Genomic DNA, 22,165 nt, shown 5'->3' on the forward strand with positions numbered 1-22,165 from the left:
TATAGGTTCTTTGCATTCACAATATACATGCATGTTTCTGTTTTGTTAAATAAGTACTTTGTCATGAAACTGGGATATAGGTTCTTTCCATCCACAATATACACGCATGTTGCTGTTTGCTACATTAGAATTGTATCATTAAACTTGGTCCTAGGTTCTCTGCACACACAATACGCATGCATGTTGCTGTTCTATTAAATTGGTTCGTCCGCCATGTAACTGGGACCTAGGTTCTTTGCATACACAATTAATGCATGTGGCTGTTCTGTAAAATTAGTTTGTTTTGTCATTTGACTGGTTGGTTAATCTAAGCATATAAGTCTTTGTATAATCTCCCTGATCTAAGAAACATATTCTGGCCATAGCATTTTATTGTAACTATGCCGTGTGTACATGATGATTAATTTGCTTCTTTGATAGGTGGTTTAAAGCAAAACAAGAGACATTGCAAGCTCAGAGTTTATTGTCTAGTGACTTGGGTGACCAAAGCGTTCATGTTCACATTGCCAACGTTTGTTTGTTTGGTTGTTTTTGTGGGTTTTTTGTTTCTTGTTTAACGCCGAACTCTGCAATATTCCAACCTTTTGACGGCGGTCTGTAAATAATCGAATCATGACCAGACAATCCAGTGATTGGCATCGTGAGCAAGAACATTGCCAATGCACAAGATTCATGTGGCTATAGAACGTCACATCAGTAAGAAAAAACAAAACGTCCCATAGACTATCCTGAAATTAGGCATTGGCATCTCACCGATCACTTTATCAATCCGCGTCATCAGTCATCAATTTCATCACCACATATATTTGCGTATATGGTACGGCCATTGAGGTTCTGAAGAGGTCGCAGGTTGCCAAATTCCTTCATAAGGACCCCAGGGAAATGAGTATGTGTGTTCTTGATGGCCTTCAGCTGAAACATTTGAGAGACTACTGTACACTTGTGACACATCACGTCACACGTACAACCCCGCATCAGATGAAGAAAGCCACGTTACAAGTAGGACAGGACGGTGCCCTTGTCATACAGTGAAGACACCAAAATACGTCAACGGTTATTAAAGAACACCCCACACATATGAATACACGTCCATGTATAAGATTACGTTACACAAGAACGATCACATCACAGGCGGATGATCAGATCAGGATAATAATGCACGTATGATACCACGTCAGAAGGAGCAGAACGAAAGTCACGTATTAAACCACATTTGAAACAGCAGACCACTCGTCACGCATTAGACCTCGTGGGAGTAGCAGACCATAATTCACATAGTAGACGATGCCATACTGAAACGAGCCAGCCGTTGTTGAAAAAGACAATGACACGCGTAGGTTGGCATATAACAGGTAGACGACCACACCATGCAAAGAGGACTACGTTACATTTCAAAGAGGTGAGGTGAGGTGAAATTGGGTTTAACGTCGCGTCCAAGGTTATTGCACTTATATAGCGACGTGCATGTACGTGTGTGTGTGTGTGGCTGCTTGACCTAGTCCGGATTGATGCCGATGTATAGTGCTAGCACATTGAGATACCATGCCGAAGTTTAACATGAATACCCCACTCAGACACAGTATACTGACTCCGAGCCGACCAGTGCTTGTTTTAACCCTTTAATGCCGAGCGCCAGACATGCTAACAACATGTACCATTTTTTAACGTCTTTTGGTATGACGCGGCCGGGAATCGAACCCCGGACTTTCCGCTCTCCGGGCGGACGCTCTACCACTAGACCACGGAGGCGGTCCTACACTTAAAAGACCACACAATACACAAAGTATTAGAATGCCACGTTCGGATATGTTGTTTTTTGCGAGGATACCTAAATATGGATGGTAAGCATACTGGAGGGTGACATTGTTGGTAGGACGTAGTTGAGGCCCTTTACTAGTGAAGACATCAATGGAGATGCAGCGGATCGAGAAGCGGCCGAGAACGTAAGGGGGTCAGTTTCCGTACACATGAACATGTTTGTTGGATACATATGTAACTTGGTTCTTTACCCAAATATATAATATAGTTGGATTTGACCGAAATGTGCCCGAAATGTTATTGTGTGTGATTTTGTTGCTGTGTTGCACGTCTAACTTTAAGGAAAGGTGGTATCTCATAGACAAGAGTAGCTTCACTAAATGATTTAATGAAATTCTCTAGAAAACGTACTTGTAGGCTATATCCTTTTTGTGTATGGTTTATTTTGTTACGCCGCTGATCGGCAACCACACAGCGTCTAATGCTTACCTGAGCTCGTGAGATCCTGATAGGTTTCTTTATCAGCTGCCATAACACGCTTTCGGAAAGAGTGGGCGTGGTCAGAGATCCGTAGTAGTAGTAGTAGCCACAGCTCGTTACTTGCGATGACAGAAGAAGTTCCGGCCTGATGGCATGACGAATGCCACCTACAGTATAGATGGAAAACTTGACAGATTTTTCACATTTGTCTTTTCACTACAGGGCACATAGAATCATAAAGTTATTGATAAACAAAGCTGGTAGGGCAGGATAAAGAATATGTTTTACTCTGACGGTTAAATAGATCACTATAAAAGAAAAAGAAAAAGAAAAGGAAGTCCCTGTGGCATACAGTCCCCGCCCCTGTACTACTCACCACAGTCCCCGCCCCTTGTATCACTCACCACAGTCCCCGCCCCCTGTATCACTCAACACAGTCCCCGTCCCCTGTATCACTCAACACAGTCCCCGCCTCTACATCACTCACTACAGTCCCCCCCCCCCCCCCCCCCTGTACCAGTCACCACATTCCCCGCCCCCTGTACCACTCACGACAGTCCCCGCCCCCTGTATCACTCACCACAGTCCCCGCCCCCTGTATCACTCAACACAGTCCCCGCCCCCTGTACCACTCAACACAGTCCCCGCCCCTGTACTACTCACCACAGTCCCCGCCCCTTGTATCACTCACCACAGTCCCCGCCCCTTGTATCACTCACCACAGTCCCCGCCCCCTGTACCACTCAACACAGTCCCCGCCCCTGTACTACTCACCACAGTCCCCGCCCCTTGTATCACTCACCACAGTCCCCGCCCCTTGTATCACTCACCACAGTCCCCGCCCCTTGTATCACTCACCACAGTCCCCGCCCCCTGTATCACTCAACACAGTCCCCGCCCACTGTACCACTCAACACAGTCCCCGCCCCTGTACTACTCACCACAGTCCCCGCCCCTTGTATCACTCACCACAGTCCCCGCCCCTTGTATCACTCACCACAGTCCCCGCCCCCTGTACCACTCAACACAGTCCCCGCCTCTACATCACTCACTACAGTCCCCCCCCCCCCCCCCTGTACCAGTCACCACATTTCCCGCCCCCTGTACCACTCACGACAGTCCCCGCCCCTTGTATCACTCACCACAGTCCCTGCCCCCTGTATCACTCACCACATTCCCCGCCCCCTGTATCACTCACCACAGTCCCCGCCTCTACATCACTCACCACAGTCCCCGCCTCTACATCACTCACCACAGTCCCCGCCTCTACATCACTCACCACAGTGCCCGCCCCCTGTACCACTCACCACAGTCCCCGCCCCCTGTATCACTCACCACAGTCCCCGCCCCTTGTATCACTCACCACAGTCCCCGCCCCCTGTATCACTCAACACAGTCCCCGCCTCTACATCACTCACTACAGTCCCCCCCCCCCCCTGTACCAGTCACCACATTCCCCGCCCCCTGTACCACTCACGACAGTCCCCGCCCCTTGTATCACTCACCACAGTCCCTGCCCCCTGTATCACTCACCACAGTCCCCGCCCCCTGTATCACTCACCACAGTCCCCGCCTCTACATCACTCACCACAGTCCCCGCCTCTACATCACTCACCACAGTCCCCGCCTCTACATCACTCACCACAGTGCCCGCCCCCTGTACCACTCACCATAGTCCCCGCCCCCTGTACCACTCACCACAGTCCCCGCCCCTACATCACTCACCACAGTCCCCGCCCCCTGTACCACTCAACACAGTCCCCGCCTCTACATCACTCACTACAGTCCCCGCACCCTGTATCAATCACCACAGTCCCCGCCTCTACATCACTCACCACAGTCCCCGCATCTACATCACTCACCACAGTCCCCGCCCCCTGTATCACTCACCACAGTCCCCGCCCCCTGTATCACTAACCACAGTCCCCACCTCTACATCACTCACCAAAGTCCCCGCATCTACATCACTCACCACAGTCCCCGCCCCATGTATCACTCACCACAGTCCCCGCCTCTACATCACTCACCACAGTCCCCGCCCCCTGTATCACTCACCACAGTCCCCGCCCCTTGTATCACTCACCACAGTCCCCGCCCCCTGTATCACTCAACACAGTCCCCGCCTCTACATCACTCACTACAGTCCCCGCACCCTGTATCAATCACCACAGTCCCCGCCTCTACATCACTCACCACAGTCCCCGCATCTACATCACTCACCACAGTCCCCGCCCCCTGTATCACTCACCACAGTCCCCGCCCCCTGTATCACTAACCACAGTCCCCACCTCTACATCACTCACCACAGTCCCCGCATCTACATCACTCACCACAGTCCCCGCCCCATGTATCACTCACCACAGTCCCCGCCTCTACATCACTCACCACAGTCCCCGCCCCCTGTACCACTCACCACAGTCCCCGACCCCTGTACAATTCACCACAGTCCCCGCCCCCTGTACCACTCATCACAGTCCCGGCCCCTTGTATCACTCACCACAGTCCCCGCCCCCTGTACCACTCACCACAGTCCCCGCCCCCTGTAACACTCACCACAGTCCCCGCCCCCTGTAACACTCACCACAGTCCCCGTCCCCTGTATCACTCACCACATTCCCAGTCCCCTGAAGCATGATGTGCGCAGCCAGAATCCGGCTCTCCTTCACACAATGGGCCTGTGGATAAAGCAAGCAAGCAGAACGCCATCAGTGCCTCTCTTGTGGTTACATTCCTACAGAGCACACATTGACGGGTGCCCATCCTTCACCTTAAGGTTAAGTAATAGGTATAGGACACGTGAAAAGTTGTTAGGTCATCTTAACAAAATATAATAAACGAAGCCAAGATGCTTTCTTCATTTTCAGAAACTGCAGAAATCTAGACTTGCTAAATATTAAAGACTTGCTTGGGCTGTATTGAAAAAAAATTTCAGGGTCTGTATGACAGGCTATCAGAGTGACTGTATCAGGATAGAGAGGTACAGTTGCAAGAACTGACGTATGAGTAAATCTCTAGGTGCATGCAACTCCGTTGAGTGCCTCTGTTGTATGAAATGTTTTGGTTTGAATAAATTATGGGATATAATTGTACGACATACGACCTAAGCGTATTGGCTCAAAACTGTTAGCTGTTCTCTTATAATTATGGCAGTATGGAAGTTTCTCATAACCCTGAGACCCGTGAAGATCCGGGGTAGAATAGGTCTTCAGCAACCCATACTTGCCGTAAAAGGCGACTATGCTTGTCGTAAATGGCGACTATGCTTGTCGTAAAAGGCGACTAACGGGATCGGGTGGTCAGGCTCGCTGACTTGGTTGATGCACGCATCGATCCCAAATGCGTGGATCGATGCTCATGATATTAATCACTGGATTGTCTGGTCCAGACTCGATAATTGACAGACCTCCGTCATTTAGCTGGAATATTGCTGCGTGCGGCGTTAAACTACAAACCAACCAAATCATAACCCTGACACGAAGAGATGTTAATCTAACATTTCTGGTCGATGATTAATACAGATGACAATTTTGTAATAAAATAGAATCTATTGTGAATGTAATCAATCATGAATGTTCAGGATGGTGTTCGATTCAACGCTACAAGCAATGACTAGCGTCTGAATGACTAGCGTTTTGAAAGCGTTTTGAAAGCCTAATCCTCACATTCATTTCGTTTGCTAGCTTTACCATATCTTCACAACAATGTATTCGGTCTCGTAAAACATTGTAACTATCGACCATGGTACATTGCTCTCTCAAAGACCATTTCTATATAGTTTAGACTTGTGAGGTACACATGTCTTTGACATACGACACTTACCCAAAAGGTGTCCGATCAACCTAACAACTTTCCAGGTTCAGTAAAACATGAAACAGCTGCAAAACATGTCTTTAGATAATCGATTTCGGTGTGTGTATTTCAATATGGCTATGTCACGTTGTAAATATATATACTCAGTGCAAGAGAATAAGCAGTCATCAGTCTAGATTATCCACAGAAACAGATTTCAATTGGCGTAAAGGGCAAAATAGCTGTAAAAATATATGAATGAACAAAGAGAAATGTGTTTCATCAGACAATACTACAGGATACGATTTTCATAAATTGTTATTTCATATGAAATATATAGATAACGGTGCTTAAATATATTCCAGGTGTATACCATGATGCTGTTTAAGGGATTGGATCACTCCTAACCTGAACTTTGTAAATATTTACCTCCCGTATACTCCTGTATGCGATGCACTTTGTTCAGCATAGCGTCCACCTCACAGTTATGTTCGCCTTCCGTGGTCTAGACAACACAGGATATTATTAACGCATTAGCCACGTGTAAAGTTACTTGTAACAAGTCCATACAGAGGCGGTGTGTAGCCTTGTGGTTACATTGCTGGCTCGTCAGGCCGAAGACCACAAGGGTTTAAAGTGTTGATAATATGTCTAGTGTCTCCCCTCGTTTATATGGCTAGAATAATGCAAACCTGTCTGCGGTAAAGCGACATCCATACTCAGACCACGCCCGCTTACCGAGAGGAAGATGGCGATGACGGCGAGTCCCGCCTTCTCGCCGCTTCCTTGTGAGCCTTCACGTACATGGACAATGTGCATCTGGAAACATAATTAAGATATATTCTGCCAACAAAACAAGTTTGATAGTACATTTACTCATAAAGCGCTTACAGTTGGTTAGACGTGGTGGCACACACGAGCTTGTTAGCTTATCAGTCACGTTTAAGCTTAGCATTGGGTAATTGTTCCATATTACGACGACTAACATCATTGTTAGACTAAGGCTGTTTGACCACCAGTTCCTACCAAGGGTTGAAGGTATTGTTGTAAATTTGTTAACGCGAATTTTGTGAGTGCATAACACAATTCTTAAAAAAGTTACTGTTGCTCTAAAGTTGCTGTTAGTAGGCTTTATTACATGCAGTTCCCTCACATCATACCAAACTACACACCTCTGCGTCGTAGCTTTTTCTCCCAATGACGTGCTCGGTACCTCTGCGTTTCCCTTCCTTCCCGATGTGGACATGGATGGAGTTCAGCTCGAAGTCCACATTCTCGAATCCGGGCACACCGTTGAGCTTCGCCTTGCCGATATCACCTCCAGCCAGCTTAGGGTGGTACCCTGTAATGATGGGCCAGTGTTTCACATCGAAAATCATCACGGTGATATTGCCGAGGTTGTTATCAGCCACCCAGGTGATGTTGCCGAGGTTGTTATCAGCCACCCAGGTGATGTTGCCGAGGTTGTTATCAGCCACCCAGGTGATGTTGCCGAGGTTGTTATCAGCCACCCAGGTGATGTTGCCGAGGTTGTTATCAGCCACCCAGGTGATGTTGCCGAGGTTGTTATCAGCCACCCAGGTGATGTTGCCGAGGTTGTTATCAGCCACCCAGGTGATATTGCCGAGTCTGTTATCAGCCACCCAGGTGATGTTGCCGAGTCTGTTATCAGCCACCCCGGTGATGTTGCCGAGTTTGTTATCAGCCACCCCGGTGATGTTGCCGAGGTTGTTATCAGTCGTCACGGTGATGTTGTCGAGACTGTGATCACGATGTTGTGTCACGATATTGTGCCAGTATGTTATATTTTCTTGTATTAAGTTATGTCTCGATGTTGTGTCACAATACTGTGTCAAACTGTTATATCATGATATGTCACTATTGTGCAAGTGTTGCATCAGAATGGTGTCACGATGTTGTATCCCGATGTTGTGTCATGATAATGTGTCCCGATGTTGTGTCATGTTGTTATGTTATGTTATTGGGTCATGTATCATGATGTGATAATATGTTGTATTTTCGTATTGTATTACTATATGTCAGGATATTGTGTCATGATGTTGTATTTTGATGTTGTGTCACAATGTTGTATCCTGATGTTGTGTCACGATGTTGCATGCTGATGTTGTGTCAGTATGTTGTAATTTCTTGTATTAAGATATGCTATTGGGTCATGTATCATGATGTGATAATATGTTGCATTTTCGTATTGTATTACTATATGTCAGGATATTGTATCACAATGTTTTATTATGATGTTGTGTCACAATGTTGTATCATGATGTTGTGTCACAATGTTGTATCATGATGTTGTGTCACGATGTTGTGTCAGGATGTTGTGCTAGGATGTGGTGCCAATGTGTTTTATTTTCTTGTTTTAAGATATGTCTCGATGTTGTGTCAGGATGTTGTGTCAATATCTTGTATTTTCTTGTATTAAGATATGTCTCGATGTTGTTGCAGGATGTTGTGTCAGGATATTGTATCAGGATGTCGTGTCAATCTCTTGTATTTTCTTGTATTAAGATATGTCTCGATGTTGTGTCAGGATGTTGTATCATGATGTTGTGTCAATCTCTTGTATTTTCGTGTATTAAGATATGTCTCGATGTTGTTGCAGGATGTTGTGTCAGGATATTGTATCAGGATGTCGTGTCAATCTCTTGTATTTTCTTGTATTAAGATATGCCTCGATGTTGTGTCAGAATGTTGTATCATGATGTTGTGTCAATCTCTTGTATTTTCGTGTATTAAGATATGTCTCGATGTTGTTGCAGGATGTTGTGTCAGGATATTGTATCAGGATGTTGTGTCAATCTCTTGTATTTTCGTGTATTAAGATATGTCTCGATGTTGTTGCAGGATGTTGTGTCAGGATATTGTATCAGGATGTCGTGTCAATCTCTTGTATTTTCTTGTATTAAGAAATGTCTTGAGGTTGTGTCACGATGTGTCATGATATGTCTATCCGTTTTTGTGTGTGTTGTATTTCACGATGTTGCGTCACAATGTTGTTTGACAATGATGTGTCACATGCTTGACAGAGAGATTTTGTCTTACCATCGTTCTCAAATAATCCAGTGACCTGACCCACGGGGCAATATCTCAGTTTGGTCCGGCCACAGGAGCGTCGCACCTTGTCAGTGTCCACGTAGATCGGAGACTGGTTGACGCCATGAAAACACTTCCGTGTATCCCGCACTTTAAACCAGGAGAAAGGCCCTACACGGAGAAAGACACTTGTCTGTACATGCACATGAGAGATTGCGAAATTATTCATGAAGTGGAAAAAAGACTTTGCATAAAAAAACACGACAAATGTCAGCATGTTTGAAAGGTTAAGGACGTCATAATGTTTCGTTTAGTCTCCCATAAATTACAGGTTAGTGAGAATGTTGGATAAAATATATCAGTGGAAACAGAGGCATTGATATATGATTTAAACAGAAGCATAGATTTTTAAAAGGATATTTTTCATGATTTTGGAATTACTGAATGTGTTAATCAGGATGTCTATTTTGAAACACTGCAGATAAATAGACTCTCATTAAACATGAGAGTAGAAATTAATTGATTCGCAAAGAACTTAAATATCACTTAAATGACAGCCGAATCAATTTATCAGATTGCACAAATTCTATTGTATGGCGCGGAAATTGTGGGAATGAAATATGTTGATGTTATAGTAAAAGTCCATAGATTATATTACAAGAGGTTCCTTTGGTTTTGGAAAGTACGCTTCTAATAGTGAGTGAGTGAGTTGGGTTTAACGCCGCTTTTAACAGTATTCCAGTTATATCACGGCGTGTCAGCTTAATGTGGGAGGAAAGCCCGAAGCGCTTCTAATATGGCTGTTCTGGGCGAGACCGCTCGTATACCTTTGTTGGTATCTAACCGACTTAGAGGACTTAAATATTGGTTTAAATTATTAAACATGGAATTATATCATTATAAATCATTAAAACCACTTAATGATGATGGTAAACGTAACAGGGATTCAGGTGTTCGATATATACAATTTTCCTACGGATTTGCTTATGTATGACCTGCACTAAATATTGGTGAAGAAAAGTATGTATAGTTTCGGAAAGAGTGAGTTGTATTTATCTTCAAAGCTGGCACCAATCAATATGTTCATCAAAGTTTTTAACACATTACTCATGTATTAACGTACAATTTGGAACAAAAATATTTCGGCACAAAGTTAAATGATAAAGCGTTAATTGGGTATTTTGCAAATTAGAATTTCTCTTCATGACCTTAATGATTATTCAGATTATATTAGTCTTAAATTAAATTGTGTTGACCGGTAAGTGCCTGGATGCCCATGTTGTAGACGACTACATCCCGATGCAATAAAATGACGTAATTGTCATTTGCATAATGCATCATGCTTGCCAGACAGTTATTTCTTCAAGTTTGGGATGAGGTGGACGGAGCAAAATCTGGTTGATACGGAGGATGAATGGGCTCAAACCACAGCCCGGATTGCAGACATTGCAACAACAGGCATGTGCACAGTTGCATTGTCGTGGTGGAACAACACACCTTTAGTATGTTTACCGCGACACTTACAGTCCGTTTGACTCCCAATGAGAACGATGAATTGCAAAATAACTCGAAATCCAGAAAAGTGTATGAAACATCAATACGGTACTTGACCATGAATACCCTGTACCCAACAAAATCTGAATTTTGTTTATTTTAAGACCCATGACGGATGAAGTTCTTTAAGAAACTATCATGTAATTTTGTATAGAAATGTGTAGTACTACATGATACGTAGGGGGGACAAACCGTGGAAGGAACATCGCAAGCACGGTCTGCACGTGCTACACAGTGACCGTGTTCATTCAATGACAAGATGCGCTACTCAGCAGATGTTAAACAGTTGATGTTGAATGTGTATGATTTCTTTAGAAGTGAAGCAGAAAGTGCAAAGCCTTTTTATGCAATTAATAAATTCTTGAAACGAGCTTCAAAAGCTCTTGGTATGTCCCCTCAGAAACTTTAAAATGTTGTTAGTCGACGAGATACAAATAGTCAGGCCAAGGAGGTAGGGAACATGTCAAAACCACGCAAGTTTGATAAATTAGACAGTTTTCAGAAGGATCAAGTCTGACGTGCAATTGTTAAACTGCTCCAGAAAATAGGGATGTGTTGTGTGAAGGTTCTGACATTGTTCGTCTCCGAAATCATTACCTTCGTACCATCAAGCAGAAACGTGAAGAAGGATATAAGCCCGTCTTCTTAGATGAGACATGGGTAAATGCGTCACACACAGCCAGCAGTCAGTGGGTACCCAGTGGTGACTGTAAGGAGTCTGGTAGAAAGTTACCAATGGGAAAGGGTGAAAGACTCATAGTTCTCCATGCTGGTTCTTTTGAGCCAAGGCCAAAGACAACAGGGACTACCACACAGAAATGAACGGCAATGTATTTCTGGAGTGGGTGAAAGATAAATTAGTCCCTGCTTTGCCTACCAAGTCTCTCATTGTCATGGACAATGCACCGTATCATAGTGTGCAGGATCCAGAAAGCAAGACTCCAACCTCTAATAAACGTAAAGGAGACATGGTTACTTGGCTGCAACGGAAGAACATTACCGTTCCTTCTCAAGCGACGAAACCACAGCTCTATGAAATCATCAAAACTATGAAACCTGACCCCGTGTATAAAGTTGACAGTTACATCAAGGGTCAGGGTCAAGCAGTCTTACGACTGCCACCTTATCACTGTGACCTGGATCCAATCGAGTTGTTATGGGGCATCGTCAAGGGTGACGTTGGACGATCGAACACAACGTTCAAATTACGAGACGTTGAACAACTCGTAAAGGAATCCCTTGGTCGGGTAACAGTAGGAACATGGAGGAGTTGTGTGGCCACAGTCGTTGACGAGATAGAGCCACGTTATTGGTCACGAGATGGACTACGGCCAGCAACAGTCCAACCTATAATAGTGGCAGTCGGTTCAGGCACCAGCAGTTCCGACGACGAGATCTATGGCATGAGCGAGTCAGATTGCGACTGAAATTATCATGAGACGGCCCCTCTAACGCTCTGTCATTTCCCCTACCACAGAACGTGCAGTGCATGCGTGCTTGCGCTGTGCCTTCCACGGTGTGTCCCCCCTACGTGTCATGTACACATTTCTATACACAATTACATGATAGTTTCTTAAAGAACTTCATCCGTCATGGGTCTTAAATTAAACAAAATTCAGATTTTGTTGGGTACAGGGTATTCATGGTCAAGTACCGTATTGATGTTTTATACACTTTTCTGGATTTCGAGTTATTTTGCAATTCATCGTTCTTATTTGGAGTCAAACGGACTGTAGTCCTCATGCAGTTGCCTAAACAGACCAGCACTATATTGACCATTAATGGTCTGCCTTTCGGGAGGTAGTCCACCAGAAAAATTCTTTTGGAATCCCACAAAACGAAGCAATTACATTCCTGGCTGGTGGACCGGTCTTCTTCGGACAGGGGGACGTTTGGTGTTTCCACTGCTTTGGCTGTTGTTTACTCTCTGGCTGATGGTGGTGAACCCATGACTCATCCACGGCTACAAAACACTCAACACCATCGGCTGGGCCTGCTTCAAAACGACTAAAGGTTCCGTGAGGGATGATGGACCTGGAGCGTTTCTGATCAGGAGTGAGAAGCCTTGGAAACAAGCGTGGTGAAAACCTTGTCATGACAGTTCATTCCTCACAATGGTTACTTTCAACTCTCTGAGAGATGCACACTGTATTTGCGATGTGGCGTGTGGTGACCCGTGCGCCACCCAGAATCATGTCATGTATGTTATGAAACTTGTCCTTCGTTGTGGCAGTTGAAGGTCCCCTTCTTCCTCTCTTGAAATCCACTGCCCACCCCCTAACAGTGGCAAAGGAATGAGTATCATCCTCTAAAGTTGTCCACAGGGTTGGCTGTTGGAGTTTCAGTTGAAGATACTTCATGACAGGACAATAACCAATTCCGTGCATAATGGTAACTGATTTCAGACCCGTGAAGATTCCGGGATAGAATAGGTCTTCGCCAGTAGTTGTATGCATCAGTCAAGAACCGCTCAGGAATCTGGAACCGCTCCTGGCTTCTGATTGGTCGAGAGGATCACGTGACCTCTGTGACGTCACTTCCGGTCACGTGACCTGCATGATGGGGTAGGTAGACACTTTGGTATGAAACCATGCTAATACCGTGGCATCATTCTTGGCGGTGTCCTTCCAGTCCAACGTATCTAACACTTGATTAAAAGTCCACCAACGCACGCGATAGGTCAGCATGTAGAGACAGTACACCCCACACAACGTGCTGTATCCATGTTGTAAGGGGCGTGTATTCCATCGTTGTTGAATCTGACCCATGCGATTCAAAGTCTCTTTAAACAGGGGTAATAGCTATAGTCCATAGCTATCCATCATTTCCACGGATCCAGGAGCTGGACGATAGATGCTCACCCGGTGTGTGCCAGGTTGATCGCTTAAATCTGTGTTGATCACGTAGGCTTTGGGGTAAAAGGGGTCATCCTGTTGCCATCCCAGTCTGGCAAAGTCATGTCTGGCCAGGGTGCCCCGTTAGATGGCATGAAGTGGTTCGTCATCAGCCACGGGGGCTTCTAAATACAAGGTGCTCAACCCGAGTGGTTCATCCATGGTTCCTTGTAGGAGGAGAAAAAGTGTGGCATGACCGTCTGTCGCTGCTCTTTTTATACCATCGTCGCATTCCGGAAACGATCTATTTCCAGAACATTTTCGTATTCCTCATAGCAGATGAGGGTGACTGCGTCCTCGAGAGCTTGTCCAAACTGGATTTCCAAACCCAACTTGCCAGTGTGTCGAGGGTAGTTGACGCCAAGGTCTGGGGTGAGATCCACCACCCACAAGGTGTAACCTTGAGTAAAGGCCTTGGGAGTCAGTTCGCAGGTCTCAGGTCGCCATAGCTGCCCCGTGTTTCGGAACAGATTCATGTAGACTTGTTTCAAATGGGCGCTGTTGTTGCTGAAGTCGCTTTTCATTTCCGTGCCATGGACTTCCTGGCCGTTGACTTTGAGCTTCATCATGGTGACATGATTGTGTTTGAAGTTGTACGGATTCTTCTCTTTGCTTCCTACGTAGGCATTATTGTCCACCAGTCCCAGGACCACGCGTTTTGGTAATTGGCCACCGATGAGGTGATCCTTGTGAAAGTCCCTACCGCCTCTCGGGATGTCATGGGCAGTCACATGCACACGTGAAAGGGGATACTTGGCAGTCACCCCAGCGTTCAGACTGGACACTTGTGTTTCTCGGACAGCAGGATCGATGTTGAGCTGACGGACATAGAATTCGGCTTTGGTCAGCGCTAGTTTGTAGACACCATCAGCAGCACACATGAAGAAGAACTCATCGGGACTTCGTAGCAATTCCAGTTTCATAGGGACACCATCCAGCAGATAACGGTCTTGAAGAAACAGGTCACAGTGTAGACGGCCTGTAAGTTCCAGTTCTTTGGTGGGTACGATAAGATCGCGTCGCGTTCTGACACCTGTGTTTCTTGTGTTCGCATCTGCATCAGGATTGAAGACGTCCATTTTACCAGCATCGTCGGTGAACCATCCAGGACATGGAAGGTGAGATGTTTTGGCTCCTGTACCATAACTCAGAAGGGTTTCCAAGTAGGCTCTGTAAGGGTAAGTGCCCATGGAGGGTGTGATCTCCAGCTGATTGTGTCCCACTTGCAGCCGCACTTCGCGAAACAGGGAATGCATCACATTGTTGACTGTCGATACGGGGTTATCCGCTAGAACGGTATCCGTGCCATCATCTTTCGTCACACGTAGACATACTCTCAGGTAGCACTGTTTCAAATCAATGTAAGCGTTCACGGGATTGGAAATGTTAAACTGGGGTGGTCCTGCTACAGAGGGTGGTGCCAAGGGACTATAGCGAATCCACAGACCCTCTTGCACAGAGGTGGACACAGGGGGTACAGTAAAGAGATCCAACTGGGCCTTTGAACATTCGCAAGCATCTCGGCGCATCGTGATGATGGATGTTTCACCCTTTTCTCTGCCTTGAAGGACGTCTGGTCAGGTTGAAAGTCTGATGAGGACTGACCTTTAAACCGTTTTTCTTTTCCTTTTACGCTGTTTCTGGTGGGTGGTGGTGGTGGTTGTGACGACTTTACGGCTTTTAGGGGTCTCGGCTCCTCACGTTCCTCCAAGACATCCATCAGGGCTGCTGTGCCGCGATGTTTCAGACTCTCTGACCATTTGCGTTTGCGTCCAACCACATCACTCACCAACCCAGGCAGGATCTTTTTACCCATCTTGAGCACCGATATTCCAGCAGACTTAAGGAAAGGCAACGCCATCTTCAAGATACCTCCAAGACCACTGCCACGTTGATGATAACGTCCTTTGTATACTTTGATACCACTCCCACGCTGGCCGAACTGTCCTCGATTCATCTGGTGTGCCAATGCGTGTCCCAACGTGTTGCTTTCTGCGTTAGTAGCAGCGTCTGAAGTGAAGTGTCACGATGGCTTTCCCCATTTGAAATGGCACGGGTCGCCCTGTGTCGTCCATGATATAGAGTTTAATACCGTCAAAGGAACCATGACGCAACCCAAGGTAGTGAATGTGCTGAGGGCTTTTAATCACAACACTGTCTTGCATCATCTTCTTTGACACAGGCACGTAGATCAGCAAGGGAGCCATCGTATTGCCAACAATTTGATCTTCGACCAGGTTGGTGTAAATGTACACAGTATCAAATCCTGACAGACGATGTGCTTTTGTGTCACCTGTGATTTCCACATAGCCACCGGTCATGGGAGTAGCCCCCACTTGCCAATGGGCCAAGGCATTCAAGGGAACGGGCGTCTCTGTGTAGGTTTTATAGTCCTCCTCACCGAGGAGCGTTAGTTGAACAAATCCGAGCATTCTCGAGAGTGGACTTGGCATGATCACTTCAATGGAATAGAGTGGTCCACCAGTATTTCCCATGAGAGGATGATTGATTGCTACTTCTTGAGGGGCTTGGAATCACACCTTTCCAACTTGATAGATGTCCATGGAGGCATCACTGGGCAGGGTCATGTAAAAGTCTTGTTTCAAAAAAAAGGTGGCAGCCATGATGACGTGAGTTAGGGTAGAAAACTCTGGGTGGATGAGGTATCAAGTTGAAGTCTTCTGGTGGACGGGGTCGTCGTGGGTATGCCTGTTGAGGCGGCCAAGGTGGGTGGTGGAAGTATGTATCCCAAACAACTGGAGAGCAGGGCTGTCCACAACTGTTTCTCTCCATGATCCAAGGCCAACTGTACCATGCTCATGATGATCACGCCATATATCACAATGATCTGAGCAAAAAACACGACTTCACTGCGGGGTAACGTCATGCCAAAACAACACCAAGGTGAGTGTCGGCGCTGGTGATGACGAGGTGCAGCAGCAAGGGGTGGTTCATCAGTACCCACGGATGCTGAGAGGCTTCTCTGCAGAGGTGATGACGGTGGTGGTGGTGGTGGCGGTTCTGTCATCGCATGTGTCCACCCTCTGAATGAGTCTGAGAGACAGCATGCTCCTTATTTTATCTTTAAATGATCTGCAGGGATCAACAAATTAAAACTGGCAGGGTAGCCAGTCCATTTCACCAAGACCTCTTCTTGACCCTGTTTCGGTCCTGGACGTCCTTTCAGCACGCGATCCACGGCATACACATCGTCTGTTTTCAAGATGGGTTGTATTTCTTCAGGGTAAAAAGTTCCTTGGAGGACTTCACCATGATCATCTTTGATCCGATACACAGGAGGTGTTCTACCAGTCACCAACCGATCCACCGTAAACAGTTCAGTGGTCCAATTGGGGAGATAACCTTTCTCAAAGGTGCCTTTGGTTTTGTTCAGACGTACACGGGTGCCTGGCAGTAAAAGAGAGGGGGATCTTGTCTTGGGGGACAACAGTCTTTGTGTTGTTATTTTTTTTTTGCGCTGAAGCCGTTGTTGTTGTTGTTTTTCCTCCATGTAGTCTAACACCCGAATTTCTGACAGGGGATCTCCTGGGAGGACGTCGACAGGTCGCTGGCCAATGGTCCGATGCACACGATGGTTGTATGACTTGATCAACTGGGGTAAGACTTTCAAATAGTGTCTGGTCCCATGCTGTGTAAAGTATCGCCACATTTTATTTTTCAGAGTCCTTTGAAACCGTTCCACCACGGTTGCTTTCGTTTCAGGATTTTGACTGGTGTAGAAATGAATGCCATGCTTCGTCATGAGAGCCTGGAAAGGACGGTTGACAAATTCTCTGCCTTTGTCTGTTTGCAATTGAGCAGGGAGTCGATCTTTGGCTTGTTGCATCAGCAAGTTTTGAAAACCTTCGGTCAAAGCAGAACTGCTCTTGGCCTTCAGGGGTTGCACCCATGCCATCTTTGAAAACACATCGATCACGCACAGCAGATATTTGAATCCTTCGTTGTCATCTTGAAAGGCAATCATGTCACTCAAGTCTGCTTGCCACAGTTCATCGACCCCTCCCACATGATAGTGGTCTCTCGGAAAGGAGCTTCTGGCTGGTTTGTGCAAGGTGTAGGTACTTTTGGTTTGCAACCAACGCTTGATTTGACTTTGCGATGGCATGGTTTTCTTCTTGCTTTTACTGGTTCTTGCATCTTGAGCGTGGATGCGTGCTGCTTTCCACAAAGGTCGCCAGCCTCCAAAACTTGCAGGATGTTCAGGATGAAAGTAAGTTTTTTCCAACCAGGCCGTCCAAAGGGAAGTAGGAAATCCTTTGTTTTGTTTCCCTGCAGCAGCAGCAGAGGGAAGAATGTGCTGTCGCGTCTTGGTCTGTCGTTTCATTTCTCTCAGACTGATGCCACTTCCTACATGAATGGCCTTTTTATAGAGAAGGGGAGAGATTTATTTTTTCTTAGGTGGTGCTAAAGGGTATCCATGAACCTCGCCTGTTGATGACTCTGTCCTGGTTGGTATCAGATGGAGGTGGAGTCATCAACCATGGGGTTGACATCACATCTTTTTCTTCCTCCACTGGTGGATCCAGTTGCCACGAAGGAGGTGGGGGTGGCATCTCATCTTCTTCTTCTTCTTCTTCTTCTTCTTCCGCTTGTGGATCCAGCTGCCGCTTCCTTCTTCTTCTTCTCTCTTTGTGACTTTGCAAGGAGAACGTGGGGAGGGAGAACTGGGTTATGGGTGTTTCTGGTGTGGCATGAGGATGGTGTTGCTGCTGCTGCTGCTTTTGCTGCTTCTGCTGCTTCTGCATCCATTGCCATCTTTGAGGATTTCCAATTATTTCATGAGGGACATGACTGTTGGCCAAATGGTGTCTCAAAATGGTCCAACCTGCAGGTCCCTCTTTGGTTTTCCGGTGACGCACTAAATCGTTGATCAAGTCCACCATGTGTGTGCCAGGGACAGGTTTCCCTTCCACGGTCAGGGTTCCCTCTTGTCTTTTTTCTTCCTTTGTGGGGGCTCCTGCTGCTGCAGACGTTGAAAGCGTTGAAGATCGAGTGGGGTGAGGGTGCTGATGAGGAAGGCCGTTGTTGTTCCTGACGATGCTTGTTCAAGGGTACCATCGAACAGTAACACGGACCTTCCGTGGACTTCTGCTGCTGCTGCTGCTGCTGTTGCTGCTGTTGCTGTTGCAGAGGTTGAAAGTGTTGAAGATCATGTGGTGACGAGGGTGGCGAAGGTGCTGATGATGTTGAAGGACGTGGTGATGGCTGCTGCTGACGATGTATGTTCACGGGTACCATTGAAGAGGGAGACGATCCTGTAGGTGAAGGAGTCTTGTGAAATACAGAGGTCACAAGTCCCTGAAGCACAGTGAGATACAGCACAGATGAGTTTCGGTGATGACTTTTCTTGGTGAACCATCGCAGCACTTCGGTTTCTTCTTCTTTCGTATTGTCCCCCAGCAAATCATCGATGACCAGCCAATGTGGGGGCCACCCCTTTTTCGGGCAAGGCACGATCCGCTTCTTTCATGCTGTGGACAAACTCAAGAGCGACCCCTAAGCGGTCTGCCATCTCTTTCAGTTCATGATGAAGCGGTTGCCATTCGCTGTACACCCACACGATGCGATGGGGTGACGTATCCAACACCTCGGGGCGATGCATCTGCTCCATACATGATTTCACAAAGGAACTTTTTCCTGATCCCGTCGTTCCCGCAATGAACATCGTAAAAGGATGGCGTAGGGTCAAAGGGCTGGTCATGACCTCTTCATCATCATGTGATGCCATCCTGTGTTCTGGCTGACTGACACCAGGTAACTGATCCCATGACCCATACAATTTCTTATGAAAAAAAGAAACACAACGGTCGGACCGATTTAGAAAACCGGGGCTCAGACCAAGTGTCGGAACGAACCCATCAGCACGATGCGTTTTCGACCAATCAGGAAGCAGGGTGTCAGTGCCTCTCCTATAAAAAGAGCGAAGCCACGCACACCGTCACAGTCGAGCACTGAAGGAGAGATCAACCATGTCGTCTCGATGCAGCTGTCTGACGAACCAGACCAACAGTCAACAATGCCAGCGGAGGATGAAAGTCTATTCGTGGACAATAGTGGGCTACCCACGGGGTGAATCGGAGACGATCCTATCGCAGAGCCGACACTGGTTTAAGAACAAGTCTGAAGCTATGTCAGCATTACAACAAACTATTCAACGCAGAATTGACATACCCGACTGTTGGGGTGGTCCGTATTATTATCTAGTATCGAGATCAAGGAAAGTAATGTAATCAAGGAGACAACCCTTGTCAAGCTTGTTTCCAGTTTGTTTTCCAACGGCCCTTTTCAGGGCCACCCATCTCTCCTGAAAGAACGCTTTCCTCCTTTGCTTTGACGACCCTCCAACCCCCCAAACAAAGAACCCACCCCCGCCTCCTCCCTCCCTCCCTCCCTCCCTTCCTCCCTTCACCACCACCACCACCACCACCACGTCTATGTTTAGAACAACAACAACAACAACAACAACAACAACAAAAGATTTTTGACGCGCTTCTTTCAATGTCGATCCTGTTCACCTTTTACGTGCGCTTCTCCGGGTTTTCCCCTCCTCCCCGGAAACGGAGGCGACGCCATCTTGGAGGCGTACGACACCGGAAACGGACGTGTCGCCATCTTGGAGGCGCGCGCCACCGGAAACGGTGGTGCCGCCATCTTGGAGGCCCACGCAAGTCCCATCATGCACTGCGCAGGTCACGTGACCGGAAGTGACGTCACAGAGGTCACGTGATCCTCTCGACCAATCAGAAGCCAGGAGCGGTTCCAGAATCCTGAGCGGTTCTTGACTGATGCATACAACTACTTTCGGCAACCCCTACTTGCCGTAAAAGGTGACTAACGGGTTCGGGTGGTCAGGCTCGCTGACTTGGTTGATATAAGTCATCGATCCCAATTGCGTGGATCGATGCTCATGATGTCAATCACTGGATTGTATGGTCCAGGCTCTATTATTTTACAGACCGCCGTCATATAGCTGGAATATTGCTGTGTGCGTCGTTAAAAACTTGCTTATTTGATATCTTCAACTTGTCCGAGGATAAACCAGACATCGATGAGTGCAAGACGTGCAGCTATTGGACGTATATATATTTCTGATAACCTGACCAATTTGTGAATGCGCCACACATCCAACTTTTTATCTCTGATGTCCTAACTAATTTGCAAATGCTCTATACACCAAACTGTACATATTTCTTATGTCCTAACCACTTTGTGAATGATCCATACACCAAACCGTTTATTCATGTTGTCCTAACCACTTTTCAATTGCACCATACACCAAACTATATATCTCTGATGTCCTTACCAATTTTCGAATACTCCATACAACAAACTATGTATCCCCGATGTGCTAACCAATCCTTTCGACTAATCCATACAACCAAAATGTTTTTTTTCTGATGTCCTAACCAATAGTCGATTGCTCCATACACAAAACCATATATTTCTGATATCCTCAACATGTTTCGAATGTCCCATGCACGAAACTGTATACTAGTATTTCTGATGTCCTGACCAATTTTCGAATCCTCCATACAACACTCTGTATATCCCTGACGTGTTAAACAATTTTCGACTATTCCATACAGCAGAGTGTAAATTATAAATGTCCTAACCAATTGACGAATGCTTCATACACCAAACTATGGAGTCCATTCATGTGATTTCCATTACTATTTTATTTATGGAATATGTTTCGGCAGATATTCGAGACAAACTCTTCTCCAGCCTTGACGTTTTGGATTTTATTTGTATTTAATTCATCCCCAAGTGATATAATTGATTAACTCACCAAACTCCTCGTTGTTGCGGTCATATGAGAAACAGAACTCGTCCTCCTGCTTCTGGATGCAAACATTCCCATCATCACTGGGCTGCGCGTGAGGCACACCACACAACGCGCCTGGGATGGCGACAGAGACAGCGAAAACAACGCAGGCAATGTCCATCATACCCATGACTGCTGTGTTTGGAGGAGGTGCAGGTTGGTCTAATGCCGTGATGCTTCTATATGTAGTACCGGCTATAAGAGGCGCATTATAAAGGGTGTTAAGCTACACGTCATAGTTAGGGGCGGAAGCAGCGATTGGTTTATGCACGACAGCACTGTCAGGGTAGATGACACACGTCATGACACACGACGTCAGTTATATGTCACTGAAGTGAAGTATTGTCAGTGATTCATCTTGAAGCAGCTTGACTTGTCATCCCGATATATCACCGTAATGGTCGGTACCAATCTCTGCAATATCACCGTAATAGAAGGCACCAGTCTTTGCAATATCACATAATAGATAGTACCAGTCTCTGCAATATCAACGTTATAGATGGCACCGTAATAAAAGGTACAAGTCTCTGCAATATCACCATGATAGAAGGTACCAGTCTCTGCAATATCACCGTGATAGATGGTACCAGTCTCTACAATATCACCGTAATTGAAGGTACCAGTCTCTGCAATATCACTGTGATAGAAGGTACCAGTCTCTGCAAAATCACCGTAATTGAAGGTACCAGTCTCTACAATATCACCCTAATATTAGAATGTATCAGTCTCTGCAATAGCACCGTAATAGACGGCACCAGTCTCTGCAATATCACCGTAATTGCAGATAATAACG

General features: G+C 46.3%; 1 protein-coding gene across 1 annotated transcript; it reads right to left on the reverse strand.

The window, feature by feature from the left end:
- On the reverse strand, positions 1–21,537 carry LOC124134843 (putative carbonic anhydrase 1). The gene is made up of 8 exons (XM_046499906.2): positions 21,337–21,537; positions 9,088–9,249; positions 7,200–7,369; positions 6,766–6,846; positions 6,457–6,532; positions 4,848–4,913; positions 2,248–2,405; positions 1–912 (listed from the first exon to the last, which is right to left on the reverse strand). Exons 1-8 carry the CDS (start codon positions 21,500–21,502, stop codon positions 778–780), a joined length of 1,014 nt encoding a protein of 337 aa, XP_046355862.2. The 5' UTR covers positions 21,503–21,537; the 3' UTR covers positions 1–777.
- Between the last annotated feature and the right edge of the window lie 628 nt (positions 21,538–22,165).

Source organism: Haliotis rufescens, unplaced genomic scaffold (assembly GCF_023055435.1).
Source record: "Haliotis rufescens isolate VD_foot unplaced genomic scaffold, xgHalRufe1.0.p SCAF_16, whole genome shotgun sequence".
Taxonomy (NCBI): domain Eukaryota; kingdom Metazoa; phylum Mollusca; class Gastropoda; order Lepetellida; family Haliotidae; genus Haliotis; species Haliotis rufescens.

Coding starts and splice junctions, on each gene's coding strand:
- LOC124134843 (XM_046499906.2), bottom strand. CDS start 21,502: ATGGGTATGATGGACATTGCCTGCGTTGTTTTCGCTGTCTCTGTCGCC. Junction 6,533..6,765: donor TCATCGCCATCTTCCTCTCG/GTAAGCGGGCGT, acceptor TGTGTTGTCTAG/ACCACGGAAGGCGAACATAA. Junction 913..2,247: donor TCAGGATCTCACGAGCTCAG/GTAAGCATTAGA, acceptor CAAATGTTTCAG/CTGAAGGCCATCAAGAACAC.